The sequence below is a fragment of the Athene noctua genome, chromosome 1 (assembly GCF_965140245.1).
Source record: "Athene noctua chromosome 1, bAthNoc1.hap1.1, whole genome shotgun sequence".
NCBI lineage: Eukaryota > Metazoa > Chordata > Aves > Strigiformes > Strigidae > Athene > Athene noctua.
The window spans coordinates 183,777,354-183,795,693 of record NC_134037.1 but is presented as its reverse complement, the minus strand read 5'-3'; the positions used below and the strand labels follow the sequence as shown (position 1 = coordinate 183,795,693).

The following is an 18,340-nucleotide window of genomic DNA, read 5'->3' as shown; positions in this document are numbered from 1 at the left end:
CTTATGCAGGATTTTATAACCGTGTCATGCCCAAAGATAATGCTTAGCTTTCTCTTCAGTATGAACATGACAGGTAAACCAGTGTGAAGGGCAGCTCTCAATTCTCCTGCCTGCCCCAACCACGGGACCTAGCTGATCCTTGGAGCCGTTTAGAGGGCTAATGGCAGGATTCTGTTCTAGTTTCTCAGGTATCCAGTATAGCTGATTTTTTGGCATGCTTTCTGGTTTGATAGCTTAGTCTTTTAGCATTCATTATTTACTTTCCAATTTTAGCATCTTTGGCTTGAGCAAGTTCACTCAATCTTTCTGATGCAGTAGATGAAAAATCTCTTTCTTCAGTAAAATAAGACCAAAAATACTTCACAAAGTGTAAGGGCTAAGTAGTCAGCATGAATACTCTCATGCCTTTTTGAGTGTAAGGCTCCAAAATATAAATTAGTGCTTAGTATGCATACTTCAAGAGCACTGAGTGAAACTTGACTGCTTTCCGTGTTGGCAGGTGGTGTTACCCGAATGACGGTCTCTCTGGTGGTGATTATGTTTGAGCTGACTGGAGGCCTGGAGTACATCGTACCTCTTATGGCTGCAGCTGTCACAAGCAAGTGGGTAGCAGATGCCTTTGGGAAAGAAGGGATCTATGAAGCTCACATTCATCTGAATGGTTACCCATTTCTGGATGTGAAGGATGAATTCACCCACCGAACCCTGGCAACCGACGTCATGAGACCAAGGCGTGGTGAAGCTCCTCTCTCTGTTCTGACACAGGACAGCATGACAGTGGAGGATGTCGAGACATTAATCAAGGAGACTGACTACAATGGCTTTCCAGTAGTGGTTTCGAAAGACTCGGAGAGACTTATTGGATTTGCTCAGAGACGAGAACTCATTCTTGCAATAAGTGAGTATCAGTGTACATACAAGTTTGATTTTGATAGGGTAGGATGTTACTAATGTTATCGACATTGGAGAATGGATAAATAAGAACTAAACCTAACTCTTTTCCCCAAGTCTGGCTTTTACTAGTTGCTAGGACCCATAGCTGGAAGCTCTTCTATTGCAACAGAACACCTACTAGACTTCTGTGGGCTTGACTTCTGTGGGCTTAGTTTTTCTGTCACTTACGACAGTACGATACAATTCTGCTAGAGACAACAGAGATAAACCTGACTCATATGGCCAGAATTTTTGTAAGAACCAGATCAAAAGCCACTGCAGTGCTGAGCTTCCTGCAGTCACCATGGGCTGCCAGCAACAACTGGAGCAGTCATGAACTCTTGTCACCCTGTGATGAAGTACAAGTCCTTGTGCTTCTTTCTTTGGCACTATCTCAGATTTTCTCACAGGCAGGCCCTTTTATGGTAGGGGTGGGAAGCTTTTCAGTGGAGGGTGTTGTTTGGTAAAGATGGCTGAGTTTTGTCAAGCACCCAGTGGACAGATGGCTGGTTACCTGGGAGCCCAATCCAGGTCATTACAGGTTTTGACCTATCAGGTCCTTTCCTGGTTGGCCTGATGGCTAGGTGGGGATTGAAAAGACAGGTATATTGGATGTTCCCTCCTTTCCTGTACCCAGGGCATCCAGAGCTGCAACAGTCTGTGAGCCAGTCACATCAGCCTCCCAGTCCACTCCCAATTCTGGCAGTCCTGTGCTGTTGAGGGCCAGCTGAGCAGGCAGGTAGGCTGCTGGCTGGGCATGGTTGCCTTATACTTTGCAGGGAAGTGGAATTTCTGGCATATCCAAATCTCCTTGACATGGAATTATTCCTCTCTGTGTGGGCCTGTCTCATCCCTCTGCTTCAGGCACCTTTAAAAAGCTGTTGTCTCAGATGGAAAGTCACATATTCCCTGGAAAAGGAACCCATCCAGGGTTATTTTAGAGGGCTAGTTTCCTGCTCACTTCTCACAAAACTAAAATAAAATTTGAAACAACAGTGCTCTTCAAAGCACACTTTTTAAAATGCATATTTATTTTTGTCTCCTGGATGTAAAAAGACTCAGTCTGATTAGACCTAAAATTTATATTCATTTGTTTAAGGACACTCAGCTATTACTTTATTCCCTTCTTCTCATCCCATAGTGGTAAGTCATCAGTGCTGCATCAATACTACATGCAGAAGAAGAAAAGAAATTACAGAGCCCACTTTTCTCCCCTTAAAATGTAGATCAGAATTCAGTAAGAAATTATTTTCTTATTTTTTCCCTTCTGTGGTGTAAGTTACCTTTTCAGTTACAGAAAATAGCTCATGAACTGAATTCATTTTACATTTAGTTACATCACTTACTAATTTCTCAAAACAGGAAAGCAGAACAGGCCTTAACTGCCAGTTCTACAGCTCCTGTAATTGTACAATTGTAATTTAACTTTCCAGGGGTGTGGGAATCTAACTTTTTCATTAAAAGCCCACTATCACTAGTTGCTTCTTTCTCCCACCTCCAAAAAGAAGAAAAAAAGTCTCCATGAAGTTATAATCCTTTGTGTACCAATCTCAGTATAAGAGGATTTTAAAGACACCAAAATGAAGTCCAAGGCTGCTAGCTGCAATACTCCCTTCAAACAACTGATTTTCTCAGAGGGCTAATCTTCCCTTTGGCAGTAACAAAAGATGCCTTGTATGGCCAAGCTAGGAAAGTAAATATGTGTCTGAAGTTTCACCAAATGTGTAAATGACAAGAGCTGATACCATTTAAAAGTATTTTATCCTGCTTTTGCTAATGATTTTGGATGTCTTCTGCATTCCCCTGTGAGAAGTAAAAAAACCTCAATAAGATGTATTTAGCCTACCCTGTGTCTGGCTTTTACATTGTCCATGCCATGTAAATGGCTGTAATACTTGCTGCCATCCTAAATTCCTAGACTTTTGCATCTCCCTTGCAGGGAGCTATGTCAGTGGAAAAATTGCAGAGCCTTCACTTTAAAAGCAGAAAAATCAGATATGTCTGAAGCGAGTCAGAGAAGTTTGAGGAACTGAGTCTTTTGATTCAGGTCATAAATGCAACATGGCTGAATGGGCTTGCTAGAAGATATGTGAAATACGTGTTCACACACAGCTCTGCCTTGTGAGTTATCCCTATGTAATTTCTTTCTTACTAAGTGGAGCACTAAGCATGCTCTAGAAATTCATCCAGTCCCTGTAAAGTGAATGGCAGTGCCACTTCCAATTGCTCAGAAGCACATTCAGGATTGCATCCTTCCACTGGTCCTTGTTGAGCTGGTAGGCAGGTCAGGTGGACAGTTACCCTCTGGGAATAGGTGTCCACATTTTAGATGGCACCTACTTTACAGTCTTATGGAGGGCTATATTTGACCCTGTAAACCTCTTCTTAAATTTGGCCAGCTTGAGAGGCATCGTACAAAAGGCAGAGTCTTGGACACAAGCCAGGTGGCCTGTATAATGTACTTCTTCCAGCGTGGAGTTGAGAAAGCAATGTAGTTAACGTAGGCTGTGAACTGCAAAATTCTGAATATGAGAGGCCATTTCACATTTGGGAGAAGTAATTCACACTCTAGCTATGACAAGAGCCTTCTGCATAGATTAGTCTGTTAAAACCAGACACTGCCATCCGTTTGCTTTGCTCTTTCTGTTAAGGTATATCTGTTTTTCTTACCCACTGACTGCAAAAATAATCTGTTCTTCTGTTTTACCTTTATTCTAACTCCTCCATCCAGTGAGACTGCATACAAAGTCCCCCATTTTTCTGATGCCAATGAATTTGCTCAATAGTACTACATCATTCAAATTTCTCCAGAGGGATGTTTGACTTTGAAGAGTGAAGTCATGGCTTTGGCTAATCATTGTTGTCCAAGGTTGTTGCTGTCTTGGGAACAGCAATGTGGTAACTGAAATGCTTGGGCCTGTTACTTTGGGTGCAGCTTTGGGAAGGAAATACCTAGCTGTCAAGGTTTTTTATCAAAGGGTGGGAGTTACCTTCAGTTTGATTAATGTTACCTCTTAGCACAGATCATATATCAAAGAGCTATGCAGGCATATTCACACTTGAAATCAGATGTATGAATCAAAACAAGATGAGACAAAGTTAGCATTCCTATAAATAGCAATAGGGCTTGTAATATGTGGGGTGAGAAGGTTGAAAAATCATATACTGTACTGATAATAGGTTTGAGCCAGCACTGCTCCAGTTCCAGAAATATTACAAGACAATGATCGTTAAAGGGAAAAAATGCAGCTGGAACATGTTGAAAACCATTACTGTCTATATATTAGAAGTCACAGGAGCAGGTTTCTGCACTTTGATTAATGGCAATGAGCTCCAAGAATATATACATATGCTTTGAGTATGTCTGATTTGCTGTACCTCTCAAGAACAGAAGCAACCTATATTAATCAAAGATAATAATTCTGACCATTTCCAAGAATTTATACAAAAAAGAAAGAAGAGTTAAACCCTCAGAGCCAAACTCATGATATGCTTATTCTGGGGAGAGAGAAGTTGTCTATCATTTGGAAAACCATGTCATATATTGTTTGTGCCCTGTAGGGTCAAGTAGAAATGAGGTAAACACTACAAAGAAAATAAAATACTTCAGTGCTAAGAATTCTCCTTGAAGCATACTTTAAAGTTAAAGGCTTATTGATCATGTAAACTCCAGATGTAGTGTGAAGTTCCCTTCCTAGTTTGATCAAAGCATGAATGATAGCTTTTGAACTTTTGAAAGTGGTCAAATATGTACTGTTAAGAAAAATGTATCAAACTCATTTACTGCTATATATTGTTTCTCCCTTTAATATTTAAGTAGGATGCTAATTTTTTCTGCCCTTTTAAAATCTAAATATGCAAACTCTATTTAAGGAATGAAGCGCAAAACCACAAAAGTCACCCTGTATGGCAGAGAGGTGTGCTGGTCTAGAACAACATCCTGGATGCCTGGGATGTGAGTTTGTCTTTCCCTAGCTTTGTGTTCTTACATCCATTCACTATGCCCAGATTTCCCCAGCTCCACTGACAAGTCTGGGAACAAGTATACTGCTCCAAGCCAGCTGGGACTGTGCACAGCTGTTGACTCCATTCCTTCAGGCATATTATGGAAGTTTCTGTTGTGATTCTTACAATGGAGGAAATGACATAAAATCCTTTGAATTTGACAGACGTCGGTTTACCAATGTTTGTGAATGCAATGAGCTGTATATTTATTCAGAAAAACATTATCCTAACAAGCAAAAGTATGTTTGTTAAAAGATCACTTACATTTGCTTCAAGGGAACAATGTCGTGAGGAAATTCAAGTTTGCTCAGTAACCCCAACTTCTGGGACTCAGTACATTAAAGACAAAAAGCAACTACTACCTTTGCTTTCCAAAGGAGGATATTTTTTTTTGTTTTGTTACCAAGCCTAACTCACTGCCTACCTTGATCTTTCTGTCATACAGAGAATGCAAGACAGCGTCAGGATGGGGTGGTGAGCAACTCCATCGTGTACTTCACCGAAGACCCCCCAGAACTGCCACCCAACAGTCCCCATCCACTGAAGCTGCGGCGCATTCTCAACCTGAGCCCTTTCACCGTCACTGACCACACACCAATGGAGACTGTGGTAGATATTTTCCGGAAACTCGGACTCCGGCAGTGTCTTGTCACTCGCAGTGGGTAAGTAGAGGCTGGGTCAAGCACACTTAGGAGTTTTTTTTCGGCATTAACATAAACACTGTTTTTCCGGTTTAAAGCCAAGTATAGATAGTAACTAATTAATTAGCACATCTGAAATAGTCAAGGGAGTATTTTGATTTTGTCTATTTTGTGAATGGAAGAATTAAGGGAAGTACACCCAGTGTCTCTCCAGGACAGCAAAAGAAATTAGACTTGGAATGAAAATGACATTTGCCAGGTGTCATGTTTCATTCTGTTGTCTCAAATCCTTAGTGTATCATCATTTAGATAAGGTAAATACAAAAGAAACCGTTCTGATTCCCACTATTGTTCAGGTTTCAACAGAGGCAGATCTGTCAAGTAGTATTGTTTGCAAAAGATATGCCTGTTTCTAGACATCTAGATTAGATGCTTGTGAAGAATGTGAAAAAGATGCCAGTGGAAGAAAATTAATCTGTTCAGCTTTAATGGAAAATAAAAAGGTGTATAAACCAAAAGTCTACAAAAAATATCTTAAGAAGTACAGTATACATGAAATTAGAAGAGTAAAAAGTGCACTGTGTGCACTAGAAGCAACACCCCATCATTCCAATGGGATTTAAGCTATTTTAGGATCATTGCTCATCCTGGGATCTAGCAGTAAGAAGAAACTTTACACCAGGATAGCAAAACCAGAGCCATCATTTTCAAATGCAGAAGACAAAAATTTAGTTTTCTGTAAAAAGCCTTTTTGTTATTCAAAAATACTGCATATCAACTGTTACTATAGATGCAGTGTCCTCAGCATTAAGAAAATAAGGACCATTATCGGGACACAGAATTAGGTCCTGATTTTAGGTTCCTGGATTTAGAAATTTTGATCTTGAGTTCTAGCACTTACAGGAAATGGAAGGTGGAAAAACTGTAACAATGACATAGTTTCAAAATTCAGTGCCTGGTGTACTTCAAAGACTGGAAATAAAAGCCCTTGAATCTGAGGATTAGGAAATTTTTGACTCTTTGGGCCAGATGTCCCATAGACCTTATCTTTCCTGACAGATATAATTCATCTAGGATCATATAAATGAGAAATTATCACTCAAAGGTGAAGAAATTATGCTGTCGAACAGTGAGAGTTTCAGAAAGTCCATTCTTTAGCTTAGTTCATGTATTAATAAGCCCCATGCCCTAGCTCAGGGGGCTAGTTCCTTGGTTTTGAGCTGTTGGTCCTCTGCAGCTTGAGCCTAAGGAAACTTGTTACTTTGTCATACAAAGTGTCAGTAGTTGTAGCTCCTCCCTCAGTCATGTTCCCAACAAAAAGAGATAACAACCCAAAGTATTTAACTTAATGAAGTGAGAATGCTTTTAATGAAAGATAATCATTAAGGAATGGATGGGATGGACAGTGCTATATGGAAGCACTCACAAAATGTCCCTGCAGCTGAACAGGAGAAAAAAATGCATGATATATGAGATGATTGTTGACCTTTCCTTTCCCCTTTCCTTTTCTCCTCTAGGAGGCTGCTGGGTATCATAACTAAAAAGGATGTATTAAGACATATGGCTCAAATGGCAAACCAGGACCCTGAATCTATCATGTTTAACTAGACTGGTAAAGGAAGAAGAAAGTAACCCCAAAGGAATCCCTTCTAGATTATCACAAAGGCTGTGTTCGGTGTTTCATTTTGTTTAAAGAGAAAATGTAATGTGTATGAGGAATGGCCCAATATGCCTCTGACAGAGGGAGTGGATGCAGGATGGCACTTACTTAATGAGGAAGGCAGTTTAGAAGCTCTGAGCAGCTGCAGACATCAAGCTGTGTTTCCTTAATAAGATTCCCAACAGCTCAGTTGGAGTGTTGGTGGATGTAAGTGATGTGGTGCTTAGAGACAAAGAGCCAGGAGCACCAGTGGGATACATCAAGGTGCACAGTAACTCTCAAGGCAGGTGTGAAGACTAGCAGACACTGTTTATCTACAAGCTGTTAGAGACAAAGATTTGTGTTCCAAACTAGAGAGTGTGTATGAGTAACATCAGTTGGTTTTGTTACTAAAGTCATGGCTATTTATTTGCTACTGAATTATACTGTTTTCATGAGGGAAAAAATCGTCATACTTTAAAATGAAAAATTTTGTCATCTTCATTTATTTTTGTACAAGTTAAGTGAATCAGGACTGGAGTTAAAGGAGCAAGAACACACTTCAACTCACTTTAAAACATAGTGTCTCCTGCTCCCTGCTGTAGTCTTCTGAATTTTATACAGTTTAGCATTTCTGTCAATCAGCTTCCCTTTATTAATGTTGAAATGTGACTTATTTGTAAGGATTTATTATTTCTCTATGCAATTTCGCATACAGGTACTGTAATATTTAGTATTACATGGTTTGCTGTGACAACAGAAAAAAACATAGAAGCTCATGGAGGAATTTTCAAATATACTAAAGTGAGACAGGTATCCAGCTCTCATCAATATTAGTGACAAGAGATTGAATCCCTCACCTGTCTCCCATTGTGTACATCATCATTTTCAAAAACTAATGAAGTTCTGCATTGATTCCTGATTCTCCATTTAGTTCCTTTTCGTCATTGCTATTTCTTGGCATTTGCACCTGCCAAGAGATTGCTGAAGTTAATTTAACAGTCTCAGATGTTTATTCTGTAGCAGATCTACTCCTTATGCAGATGTCAGTCTTAGGACTGTGGAATCCATTCCCACAACACTGTGGCTGGATAAGATCAAAGGGACTGAGAATGCAAACAATAGCAAACCTTTAATTATTGATCTGTTTGCAGCAAGAACGTAAGATTTAACAGCCCCTGGTAGGGGCCTCCAATCTGCTCAGGTAAAAATGCTAAGTTTTCCTAAACCCCTGTCCTGGTCCTATGCGAGATGCACAGAGTCATTATCTGTGTTAATATACTAGCACTTTAGTGGTACTGATGTTAGTAACAGAAGACCAAATTCTACTCACAGTAACACATAATCCACACTGCCTAGTGTTTGATTTATAACTATAGGCTTGAAGACTGGAGAGATGTTGCACCCTGACTTAGATGTCTTGAATCTCATTCAGACCATCCAAGAGTCTGGTCCCTTCATATAGGCATCTGGGACCTCTGGTATTTTTGTTCAGATTCGTACAGATACCAGTAGCTCCAGTCCATTGCATCCAGATGGTCTTCATGGACAGAGATGGGGGGAGTCCTTTTATGACAGAAGAGTCTGTTGCTTACTCCAGACAAAAGCTAGATTGTTGATCCAACTTACAGGCAATGTGTGTGATTATTGTGTCCTGAACTGAGAAAACTAGCCAGGTGCACTGCCAGTTAGATGCCCAAAGTTACATGTCACAAATTCCTCCTCTTATCTCAGGTCACCCTGCTTCCTTCTGGCAAGTATCCCAATGCCTTCACACAACGTATGGCCCAAATTGTTGAAGTAATAAATGGAAGTAAAGGGATAATTTTAATCGGCTAAATACTCCATTTAACAATAGTGTTTGCAACAGACTGACATAAATATATGTAGCTCTGGCCAAAGCCCATAAATATTTCAGTGTATACTTTTGTTAACTGAACATCTGCAGTACAATGTATTATTAAAGGGATATTGTTAAAACTATGTAAACTATAAAACTGAGCAATCCTTTCCTTCTGAAAATAGGAAATATGACATAATTTGTTGTTTCTTATGTTTTTCTGTGAAGCTGTCATCAGCCAAACTCGTAAAAAACCAACCAAGTCAACAATCAAGCTCATAAACATTGGATTCCCTCATGTGAACAGAGATGCCATCATAAAATAAGACCAGTTCATTCCCACAACTAAACCCAAGCAGAGCTTAGTACAAGTGTCAGTTTCTACCCCAAACTACTAGAATCTAAGGGATTTGGACTAAGATAAATACTTTTGAGGGCAATCTTGTTCTGAAATTAAAATTGAAGGATTGTGTTCTACTTTTAACTTTTACAGCTCTTACTGTTAATACATGTTTGATGAACACTTTCTCCATCTTTCTTTATGTTTACATAGGAAACAAGAGTGCATACTCTCTTGAACACTTCTAAATACCTCTTTTGCTCATAAACCAAGAGAAATAAATTGGGAAGTGAATTAATCTGCTATTTGAAAACAAACTCAAGGCTTCATGTATGTCAGGGAAAATGACAAGTCTAAAGCCTTCTCTGTTAGTGAAGAAAATTTCAGTCCATTTTGCCTTCTAATGTAGTCCATGGCAGAGCTAAGTCTGAAGAGCGTTCATAGTACTGAAGGCAGTGTTTGCTAACTGCAACCAGGATGGTATATCAACACTGAAAAAAATTGTCATTTCCTGAGAAAAAGAAACAGAGTCACCTAACTGAGGTTAAACTGGCCATGAATACAAACTCACTTGGGTATTGACTTGGGTTATCAGCTTAAACTCAGTCTGTGGCTATGCATAGGCATAAACTTGTGTGGCTAATTTCCATTAATACCCAGAGGCCTGATCCACTAAAACCAAGTCAGCCCTGTGATAGCTTGTCACTTTGTCTTATTATACTGTATAAGAGGAGCATTAAGGACTTAAGAAGACGATCCATAAAACTAGCATGGTGGTTTGTAAGAAAAAACAACAGAAGGAATTGAGATGTATACACTTAGTGTAGGTGCAGTTTGACCGTGGGACTGCCCTTCAAGCAGAAGACAGGTAAATGGGTGTACAGCTCTTTTCTATCAAACACATTCCTCTTTAGATGGAGTGGTTTAAATATCTAAGGGGTCAAGGAAAAAAGCTTTGGAAGTATAACTGTACATGGGTGGTTAGACTGCTGCTCCTTCTTCCAGTGTTTGTTCAAAGTATGTTAAACCCCTTAGAAGAGACTGATATCTAGCTCTCCAGAAATGGCATAGTCACAGCTAGCTTCAGCTGCTTGGCATTTTCAAGGCTGAGGTGATGCTAGAATGACAAGAAAGGTTCTGAAACTGGACAGGCTTTGCTAATTAGAAAACTTAGCACTTCAGACACTTCCAGAGATGATAATTGGCTGTAAGTCTTTCTGCTGAACTTCCTCCATGCTACAGTCTTCATTGCTCTTTTAGCCTGAGTGGCTGAATGGGGAACACTATTAATACAAATAAATAGCATGCTTTTCTCAAAAAATGAAGTTCTGATGTAATGATTTAATGTATTTCCCCATAACAAGCCCATTATCCGTTGCTGCCATCTGTAATCCCAAATACATCTCAGAAGTTACTGAATAGAATCCAAGAGGCATAGATCTCAGCCTTAAGTATTCATTTGAATTTTTAGGGCTCAAGATAGTCACGTAGCCTGATCAATCTGAGTGTTACATAAGTACTTTAGTATATAGTGCTCACTTTATGCAACCTCAGTTCAATCTTCACGTTCAAGCAGTTGGACTTCGAATATGTCAAACTAAACAAGAGAACAGAAATTTTTGGATGATGCAAAATCAGTATTGTACCTTTGTTTTGCATGAACTGTGTTCAGTTACATTCAGCTGCTGATGTGTACTTGAAGCAATCTGTACCAGAAAGTTTATTATTAGAGAACATGGATGACATTAGCCAGACCCTTTGGCTGTAACAGTGATACTAATTCTTAATTCTTATGCTTTGATGGAGCAGAAAAAGAATGTTTAAGAGTTACAAGAGACCCACTGATTCTGTGTTGGAATGACACTATAGTTATGAATATTGTTTTGCTTTGTCTTTGTTTTTGTTTTTTTATTGTAGAAAAATGGTATATATGTTGCACCTTATCAAAAACAACGTTTGGACTCTATTTTTTAAATAAAACTGACTTACAGTACCGGAAGCATTTCTTGAACCTCTTACTAACTGGAGAAGTGTTTCACTTAATGTCTCTGTATGATTTTGATGTTACTTTTCCCACCTATAGGGATAACTCAAGCCGGATGAATGATTTAGGATATCTAATTCAGTTGCAGGTTAGCTAATATTAAGTAGGGAGTTCACACAGTGGACTTCACAGAATCAGCCTTGACTGTTGGCTGTTTTATTTTCAAAGAGAGCTGGTTTTTACTTCAGCATTATAAATCCTTTGCTAAAGAAATCTAAAAAGAGAAGAAAAAAGATTGCTCCTACCAGGGTGTTCTGTTTACAATAATCATGAAACTTCTTTAAAGCTAGACTTGCAAAGCCCTTATGATTTCAGTTTTTGTTTATATTTTTCAGTTGCATTTTAATCCAAAAATAAGCTCAAAGACTGAAAATAGCAGGTTCAGTCATGCCTATTTAATTGGATGAGACATCCCTTAAATCTTTGTCAGAGGCTAACTTTTAGGTAGTAGCAAAGAATATGGGCTTCATCCTGATTAATGTACTAATCAAGCAAGTAGAAAGGCACTATAGCTTTGTGCAAATGAGACTTTAATCAATGGTTTATCCAAAAGGAGCATTACATATTTCAAGACGTGCTCCAGAGAACAAGTTTGATAAAACTGATATATCCGCAATATCCTAGTTTAAGTTAAATTACTCATTTCAGAAGCTGGTGCTAGAGTCTCAGCAGCTCCAGCTTCTTCTATGGATTGCTGTGGCCCTAATGTGGCCTAATGCACACACTGAAAAGCCAGGAGGCATCAGATGTGCAGCAACTTAAGTAGTAATAGTTCCTGTAGTTTGTAGTTGGTCATTAGGGATTAAGCCTTAGACCTACCTGTCATCACTTGTGATGGGAAATGGAAGAGAAAATGTTGAGATTAATTCAGCGCTGCCGTGTTACATCTGTGCATCATGTATCCTGACCTAGGTGCTGATTTTGTCTAAACCAAATAGCCTATTGCCATCTCTGTGCCTTTTTGCTCTTGTGGAAGGCCCTCTCTCTTCATATATTTCCTACAAGCAACACTATTCCTGATCCTCTACTCCATACATGATCTTGCTTCCAACTCTTCTCCACTGTGGTGGCCTGGATGCCCACCAAGCATGGTCCTACAGATGCTGTATCCCACACAAGAAATGTGCACCTGTGGTGGATGGGCCCCTCTTACGGCATACGTGATTTTATATTGCTGCCTGCTAGAGGACACAGCAAACATGGTGTTACTGGTCCTCTGCACTGAGTCTTTTGATTGGTTTTTGACTTGCTATCATAATGCAGTACAAGAAAGATGGACTTTTCAGAAAAATACTTGCGGCATTTGCATAGATCAATATGTACATGTTCACCTCTCAACAAGTAACTAGTGACTTCACAGTGAAGGCAATCAGGAGGTGGGACATGACTGTGAGAACTGTATCCTGAAGCATTTATGAGCTCTTAGGCAGAATTGCTGACCAGTAGCTGCAGCATTTGGTCAACTCTGCATCCTTCCTTTAATCTTTCTTCATTCTGAGCATAATTAATATGCTCAGTGTAAGTACAGTTTATGATTTCAACCCTGGCTCTCCTGAGAATTATATAGTCAGGTTCAAAACAATCTGAGTTTTCCTACAGTTACAGTGCTTTCCTCAGTCACAGCAGTTAACTGGTTAGGAAGACACTATCATATGTAACAGCCAGATTGGTGAGAGTACGTATTTGGCACTCCAGCTGTGGTTCAACTGAGAAATGATTCTGCAGCCTGAACAATCAGCGAATGGCTCTTTGTGGGGATTTGCAAAGCCTCTGTGGTCCATTCCTGGCTTGCACAACATTTAGAGCAATGTTTGCATGGGCCTGCCATCATTATAAAGCACGTACATATCCTACAGATTACCCAGCCTTTCTTAATCCACAAGATTCAGTAAAGGGCACCGAAAAAAATGTGCAGATTTCTTAGGAAACTAGATAGTCAACTATATTAGCTAGGGAGAGTCACTTCATTTTGTCAATGTCCACATAGTCATCTCTCAGGAGAACCATCCTGTGAAGCGTTCACTAGCTAGTTTCATCACTAGGAAGGAGTAATACCTAAAATAAAGCTAAAATTGTATCTTTCTACTGAGTACAGCAAGTGTTACTGTTTTTCTTTCCTAATATATTCTAAATGGAAACTTTTTCCCCCTTTGAAGTAAGCTTGCTCTTTCAATGGTTACTTATGAGAACTGGACTGTGACTGCGTTGCACACAATTTGATGAGGAGTGCTGCAGGGCTGATATGTCACATGCTGCTGAACATTTCTGCTTTGATAAATGCAGCAGAAACGAGGGGCTGCAATAATTGTGCCGTGGGAAAGGACCATTCCAAATAATTAAAAAGTGAGACAAACTGTAGTTTTCTCCTAAAGTTTCCCACCAGATAACATGGAAAGGTGTTTCCTTATTTTGTAGCCTTACGATTTATAAAGTATATTTATGTTTATCATTCACAAAGTTATATTTTACCTAGAGACAAATTTCACTCTCCTAACTCTCAGATTAGATGACCATTAGTCACCAAAATTTCTGAATTAATTAGAGGGGGCAACCAGACTCCTGAAGTCTCCAAACCTGGGAGGACAGACACCTAAACTCTGCCATAATTCAGGGATGAGGGGAAGGCCACAAACTCTACCAAAGGCCACAAAAGGGCCCCAGTCACCATGAAGTTCCAGAAAAAAAAAAAGCACAAAAGGTGCCATCACCAGCCCTTTCCTTTTATGTAGTAGCCTCATAGTTAGAGACTCTTGAGATCTGGTAGGGCTGGGATCCAGTTATAATGTTAGGTAAATGTCCTAATCCCCATAATACAAGTCTTCTAGGTGTTAAGTGGCACCTCACCTCCTGATGTAAGCACAGCTCACTTACCCCAGTGCAGCTCCTTCTTTGCTAACTGCTGCTCTGGTTGGCTTTCTGGCAAGAGGAGCACTGTCCTAAAAACATTTGTAGACTTCTCCTTAGAGATGTCTCAGCTGACTATTCTCAGTGATGTTGAGATGCAGACTCTGTATCTTGATTTTTACCGAGATTTTAGGCTCCTGCTTATACTCTCATAGTTACCATATGGGTGGGCCCATCACATTCTTAGGCCTTGCTGTAGCCTGAACACAGTAGTTGGCTTCATTTAAGTCCAGTTACAAGAATGGAATGGACAGTCTGAGTCTGCCTTTGTTAAATTCCTCAGTTTTGAGAATCCAGGTTTCCAGACTGCTAAACAGTTGGTTCACAATTTCTGATTCCTTACAGCATTTCACTGGCACAGAGCATTAAAATGCTGAAATGGTTGAAGAAAACCCAACAAAGTAAAAAAACAGAACACCTAATATCCATTAGTCATTGATCAAAATATTAATATTTTTCTATGAAGTCATTGCTTGAGATTAATCATCATTTGGATTATTGTAGTAATTAATATTTAATCTCTGTTCTACATTTAGGCACCTGTTTCATCACTAATTCAAGTGGTACTATAATTAGATGTAGAACAAAGATATAAACACAGTCTGGCTGAAGATTTTCCATATCACAGATAATCAGCATTGAATCTGAATTATGTTTTGACCACATCTCAGCTTTTAAGGAACACTACCACAAAGCACTAGTCACAGGAGCACAAGGAATAAGTCATGGTCTCCACTGCACCTCTCCTTTCCAAGCCTGAAGGAACATACACAAAACTCTTCCCTTTCTCTCTTCCTAGGTGGGTTCAGGCAACAGAAATCCCTGTGCTTTCAACAGCTACAGCAACTTCTGTTCAGTAAATCTTGCCATGCAAGGCTGCCTCCTTCCAGATACACAGGCCCCATTCCAAGTGTACCAGTTTTCCTTCTGTGTTAGGGTAACCAAGTAGGGCAGGTAACTAACAAGCACCCTCATCCCCCTCCTCCTTTTCTTACTTCCCTGCTCTGCTTCAAACACTTCTGCCTTTCTCCTTGTTCAGCCTCCACTCCCAGCGCACTCTGCCTCCCCACTGTAGCTTTTCTGTAATAACCCCAAACAAATCAACACATCTGCTCTTTCTGTTGAAGTGGGACTACTGTGCAGAATGCAAATTTGTCAGGAGCAAAGTCATTAGCTAAGAAATAGTCTGGTTCCCAGCATTATTTCCACTGAATAAACATTCAGGGCTGGTGAATTGTAAAAGACAAGCTCTTGAGGGACTAGGACCAGAAGCCAGCTTTCTCACCTAAGGGCCTTGTACATACAGACAACAGTAACACATACTTTCTCGTTTGCTCTTCATCTCGCTCCATGTTCTAATTCTGGTTTCTTGGTGTTCAATCTTCAACAATATGGGGGGAAAGGGGGAATTATTCCCTTGCCAAGATCCCTTTTTCTCGGGAGAATTCCCCATTTGTGAGGCTATGAAGTATTTTGCCTTTCTTACTGAAGCTGTTTCATTCTCCATGAACATATCCATCATGTCAGGAAAGAAAACAGCCTTCTTAGCAGTGGTTACATTTGCTCACTGGATGCAGAGGCAAGAACTGAACCCAAGGCTTCTGCCTCCCATCTGCCTCCCAGCCGAAACCATCAAGATGTTTGTGTTAGAGAGGTAAGTCCGTGTGTGCAGGGAAACAATGGAACTGTGAGAAGTGGCTGGTGTAAGTGCCAAGCTTAGATGTTGTGATATCCAGCTGGACATTCAGGCAAAAAAACCTGTGAAGAGGCAAGGTTGCATACACATCTATCCTCCATGTTTCCAGCAGGCAGCACTCCACCAACGTGACCAGCTCCTGCAGTTTCTCTTGTAGGTGCCCCGAGTTTCACCAGCCATTGTATGGGATGTGTGAGCTTCTCACATCAGCCTGTTAGCACTGACCATGCCCTCCAGCGTAAAAACCTGCAACAGCTGTGATTGATTGATAGACATAGAGGGAGTGAGGGGCAAGACTAAAATGTTTTCCTTATGGCAAAGGGCCATGCTGGAGCACATGCAGCTGCCTGGTGGCCTGCCCCTCACAGACAAGTACGGGACCTTCTCTTCTGTGGATCAGCGTGGCTCCACAAAAGGGTAAGCCTTCTTTTCCGATCCCCTTACAGAAGTTTACTCTTTCTTATTTGCAGAATTGCAATTCACTATTGACACAAGGTAAGGGACAAGAAAAAAAGCGGTTGTCCCTTTCCAGTCCTGTCCCTACCAAGGTAGTGTCTTCATTCTGTCTGCTAACTCAGCAATACATTTATGTATCCATTCACATCGGTCCCCACACAAAGACCCTCCAGCAAAGCCTGATCTGCACCACTTTTTTTGCCTCAAACCACTGGCACACCAAGCCCCACGCACAGAAAGAGCAGGTGCTCTTTTCTACCTAGAGCAACGTTGTCATGCAAACAGCAGTGAGAGCAGCAGTGTGGACACCTCCTCCCCAGCACAGCCCGAGGCCAGCCACTCCCACCACCTCCTCTCATCTCCATTGTCCTGGCGCCGTAGGGCTCTGGCAACAGAAATGCACAGAGGAAAAAGGTGGCTGAGGATCCTCCCTGTTGGGACTGACCTTTCAGCTGGTTCTCAGAAGGTCTGGCCGGCCATTTCCTTCCCACGGCTCCTTCCTGCTAAGCTCACAGCTTGCCAGGGGAGGAGTATTCAGTGAGTAACTGCATCGCACTACAGAGCCACACCAGGAATTGTGGTTAGCTTATTTTCTTACAGATGCACACAGTCTGCCTTTCTCAGATCAATCCAAAAGCCAAATCCATCGTTACATCTACCACAGCTCCCCCTGCACTGAGCACAACGGGCTGGCAGTTGAGCAGAGCAGCCAGGCACCATCTAGCCTCATGCCTTTCCTACAGAGCCAAGAGGGCCTCACAATTGTCTTCGCATTTAGATTTTCCGAGCTTCGCGAAGATCTGATCAGTTACCAGCGTATTCACGTACCAGAGGACACTTGAGAGAGGCGAGTATCTTTGTGAGCCTGAGGAGAACTAGCAGCGGTGCCCGGGTGCCCCGCGCTGCCCCCGAACCGGCAGGCGACATTTCAGACACCCCTGCAGCGCGCCGGGGCAGGCCGTCCCCTCCCTGCTCCTGCTCCTGCTCCTGCTGCATGGATCGCCCCGGGGTATTTTGTGATCTACTGCTCCAGGCTCTACATTCAGCTGCAATATTTATTAATCAGCGTCAGGGTAATGAGCGGGGATTTAATTTAACGGCTGCAGCGGGTTCGGGTGGCCGAGGCCCCCACTAGGTGGCATTCAAATCCCTGCCATGGCAGCGCCGGTGCCACACGCCATGCACCGCCTGACAAAGGCCGTTGGGGTGCCCTTGGTGCCCGCTGACTTCTGAATCTTTCAGGAATCAAAGCTGTTTAATTGTTTGCTCTACATGTGTAGTTTTTCTCATTAATTTTCTTAGATATGACAATTAAAAGCTTTTTTTTTGCCTTTTTTTTTTTAAAAAAAAAATTAGCTTGATACACTCTAGAGGAAAAGGGAGAGGAAAGAAAGAAACCTTTTTCTTTGTTTGGACTATTTGGCAAGGCTAAAGCACAACTGTCTGCTTTGGCTTCTTAAACCGCATATCACATCTGTAAAAACATAGTGGCAAAAGGAGGAAAAAATAATCTGCAATGCTTTCCTGGTGGTTTCTGCGAGGCTTTCATGTAACCAATACATTTTCATCAATTATGCATTTAGGTCACAGGAAGAGTTGGAAGAAGGAATTCCTTTGCCATTTCAAAGTTGCTGTCAGGAAGAAAATATAGCCAAGCTGGTGGAGCTAAAAGAAATGCAGTTTTGTTCTTCTGTCCTGACATTTTTCTTCTCCACTTTCTTTACCATCATTCCTATTTGCATAAGCATTTCCCCTGGCATAGCAAAATCTGTGTAGGGAATGCACAGAGGCCCTCAGAGCATGGAAATCTCTTCTTTTGCAATGGCAACTCAAACACAGTAA

General features: G+C 41.0%; 1 protein-coding gene across 1 annotated transcript in view; it reads left to right on the top strand.

The window, feature by feature from the left end:
• CLCN4 (chloride voltage-gated channel 4) overlaps positions 1–11,393 on the top strand; it is a 43,435-nt gene extending 32,042 nt beyond the window's left edge. Inside the window, exons 10-12 of the mRNA XM_074907326.1 lie at positions 500–898; positions 5,384–5,600; positions 7,097–11,393. Coding sequence (XP_074763427.1) covers positions 500–898; positions 5,384–5,600; positions 7,097–7,187 — 707 coding nt within the window. The 3' untranslated portion in view covers positions 7,188–11,393. The remainder of the gene's footprint in view (positions 1–499; positions 899–5,383; positions 5,601–7,096) is intronic.
• Positions 11,394–18,340: the final 6,947 nt, after the last annotated feature.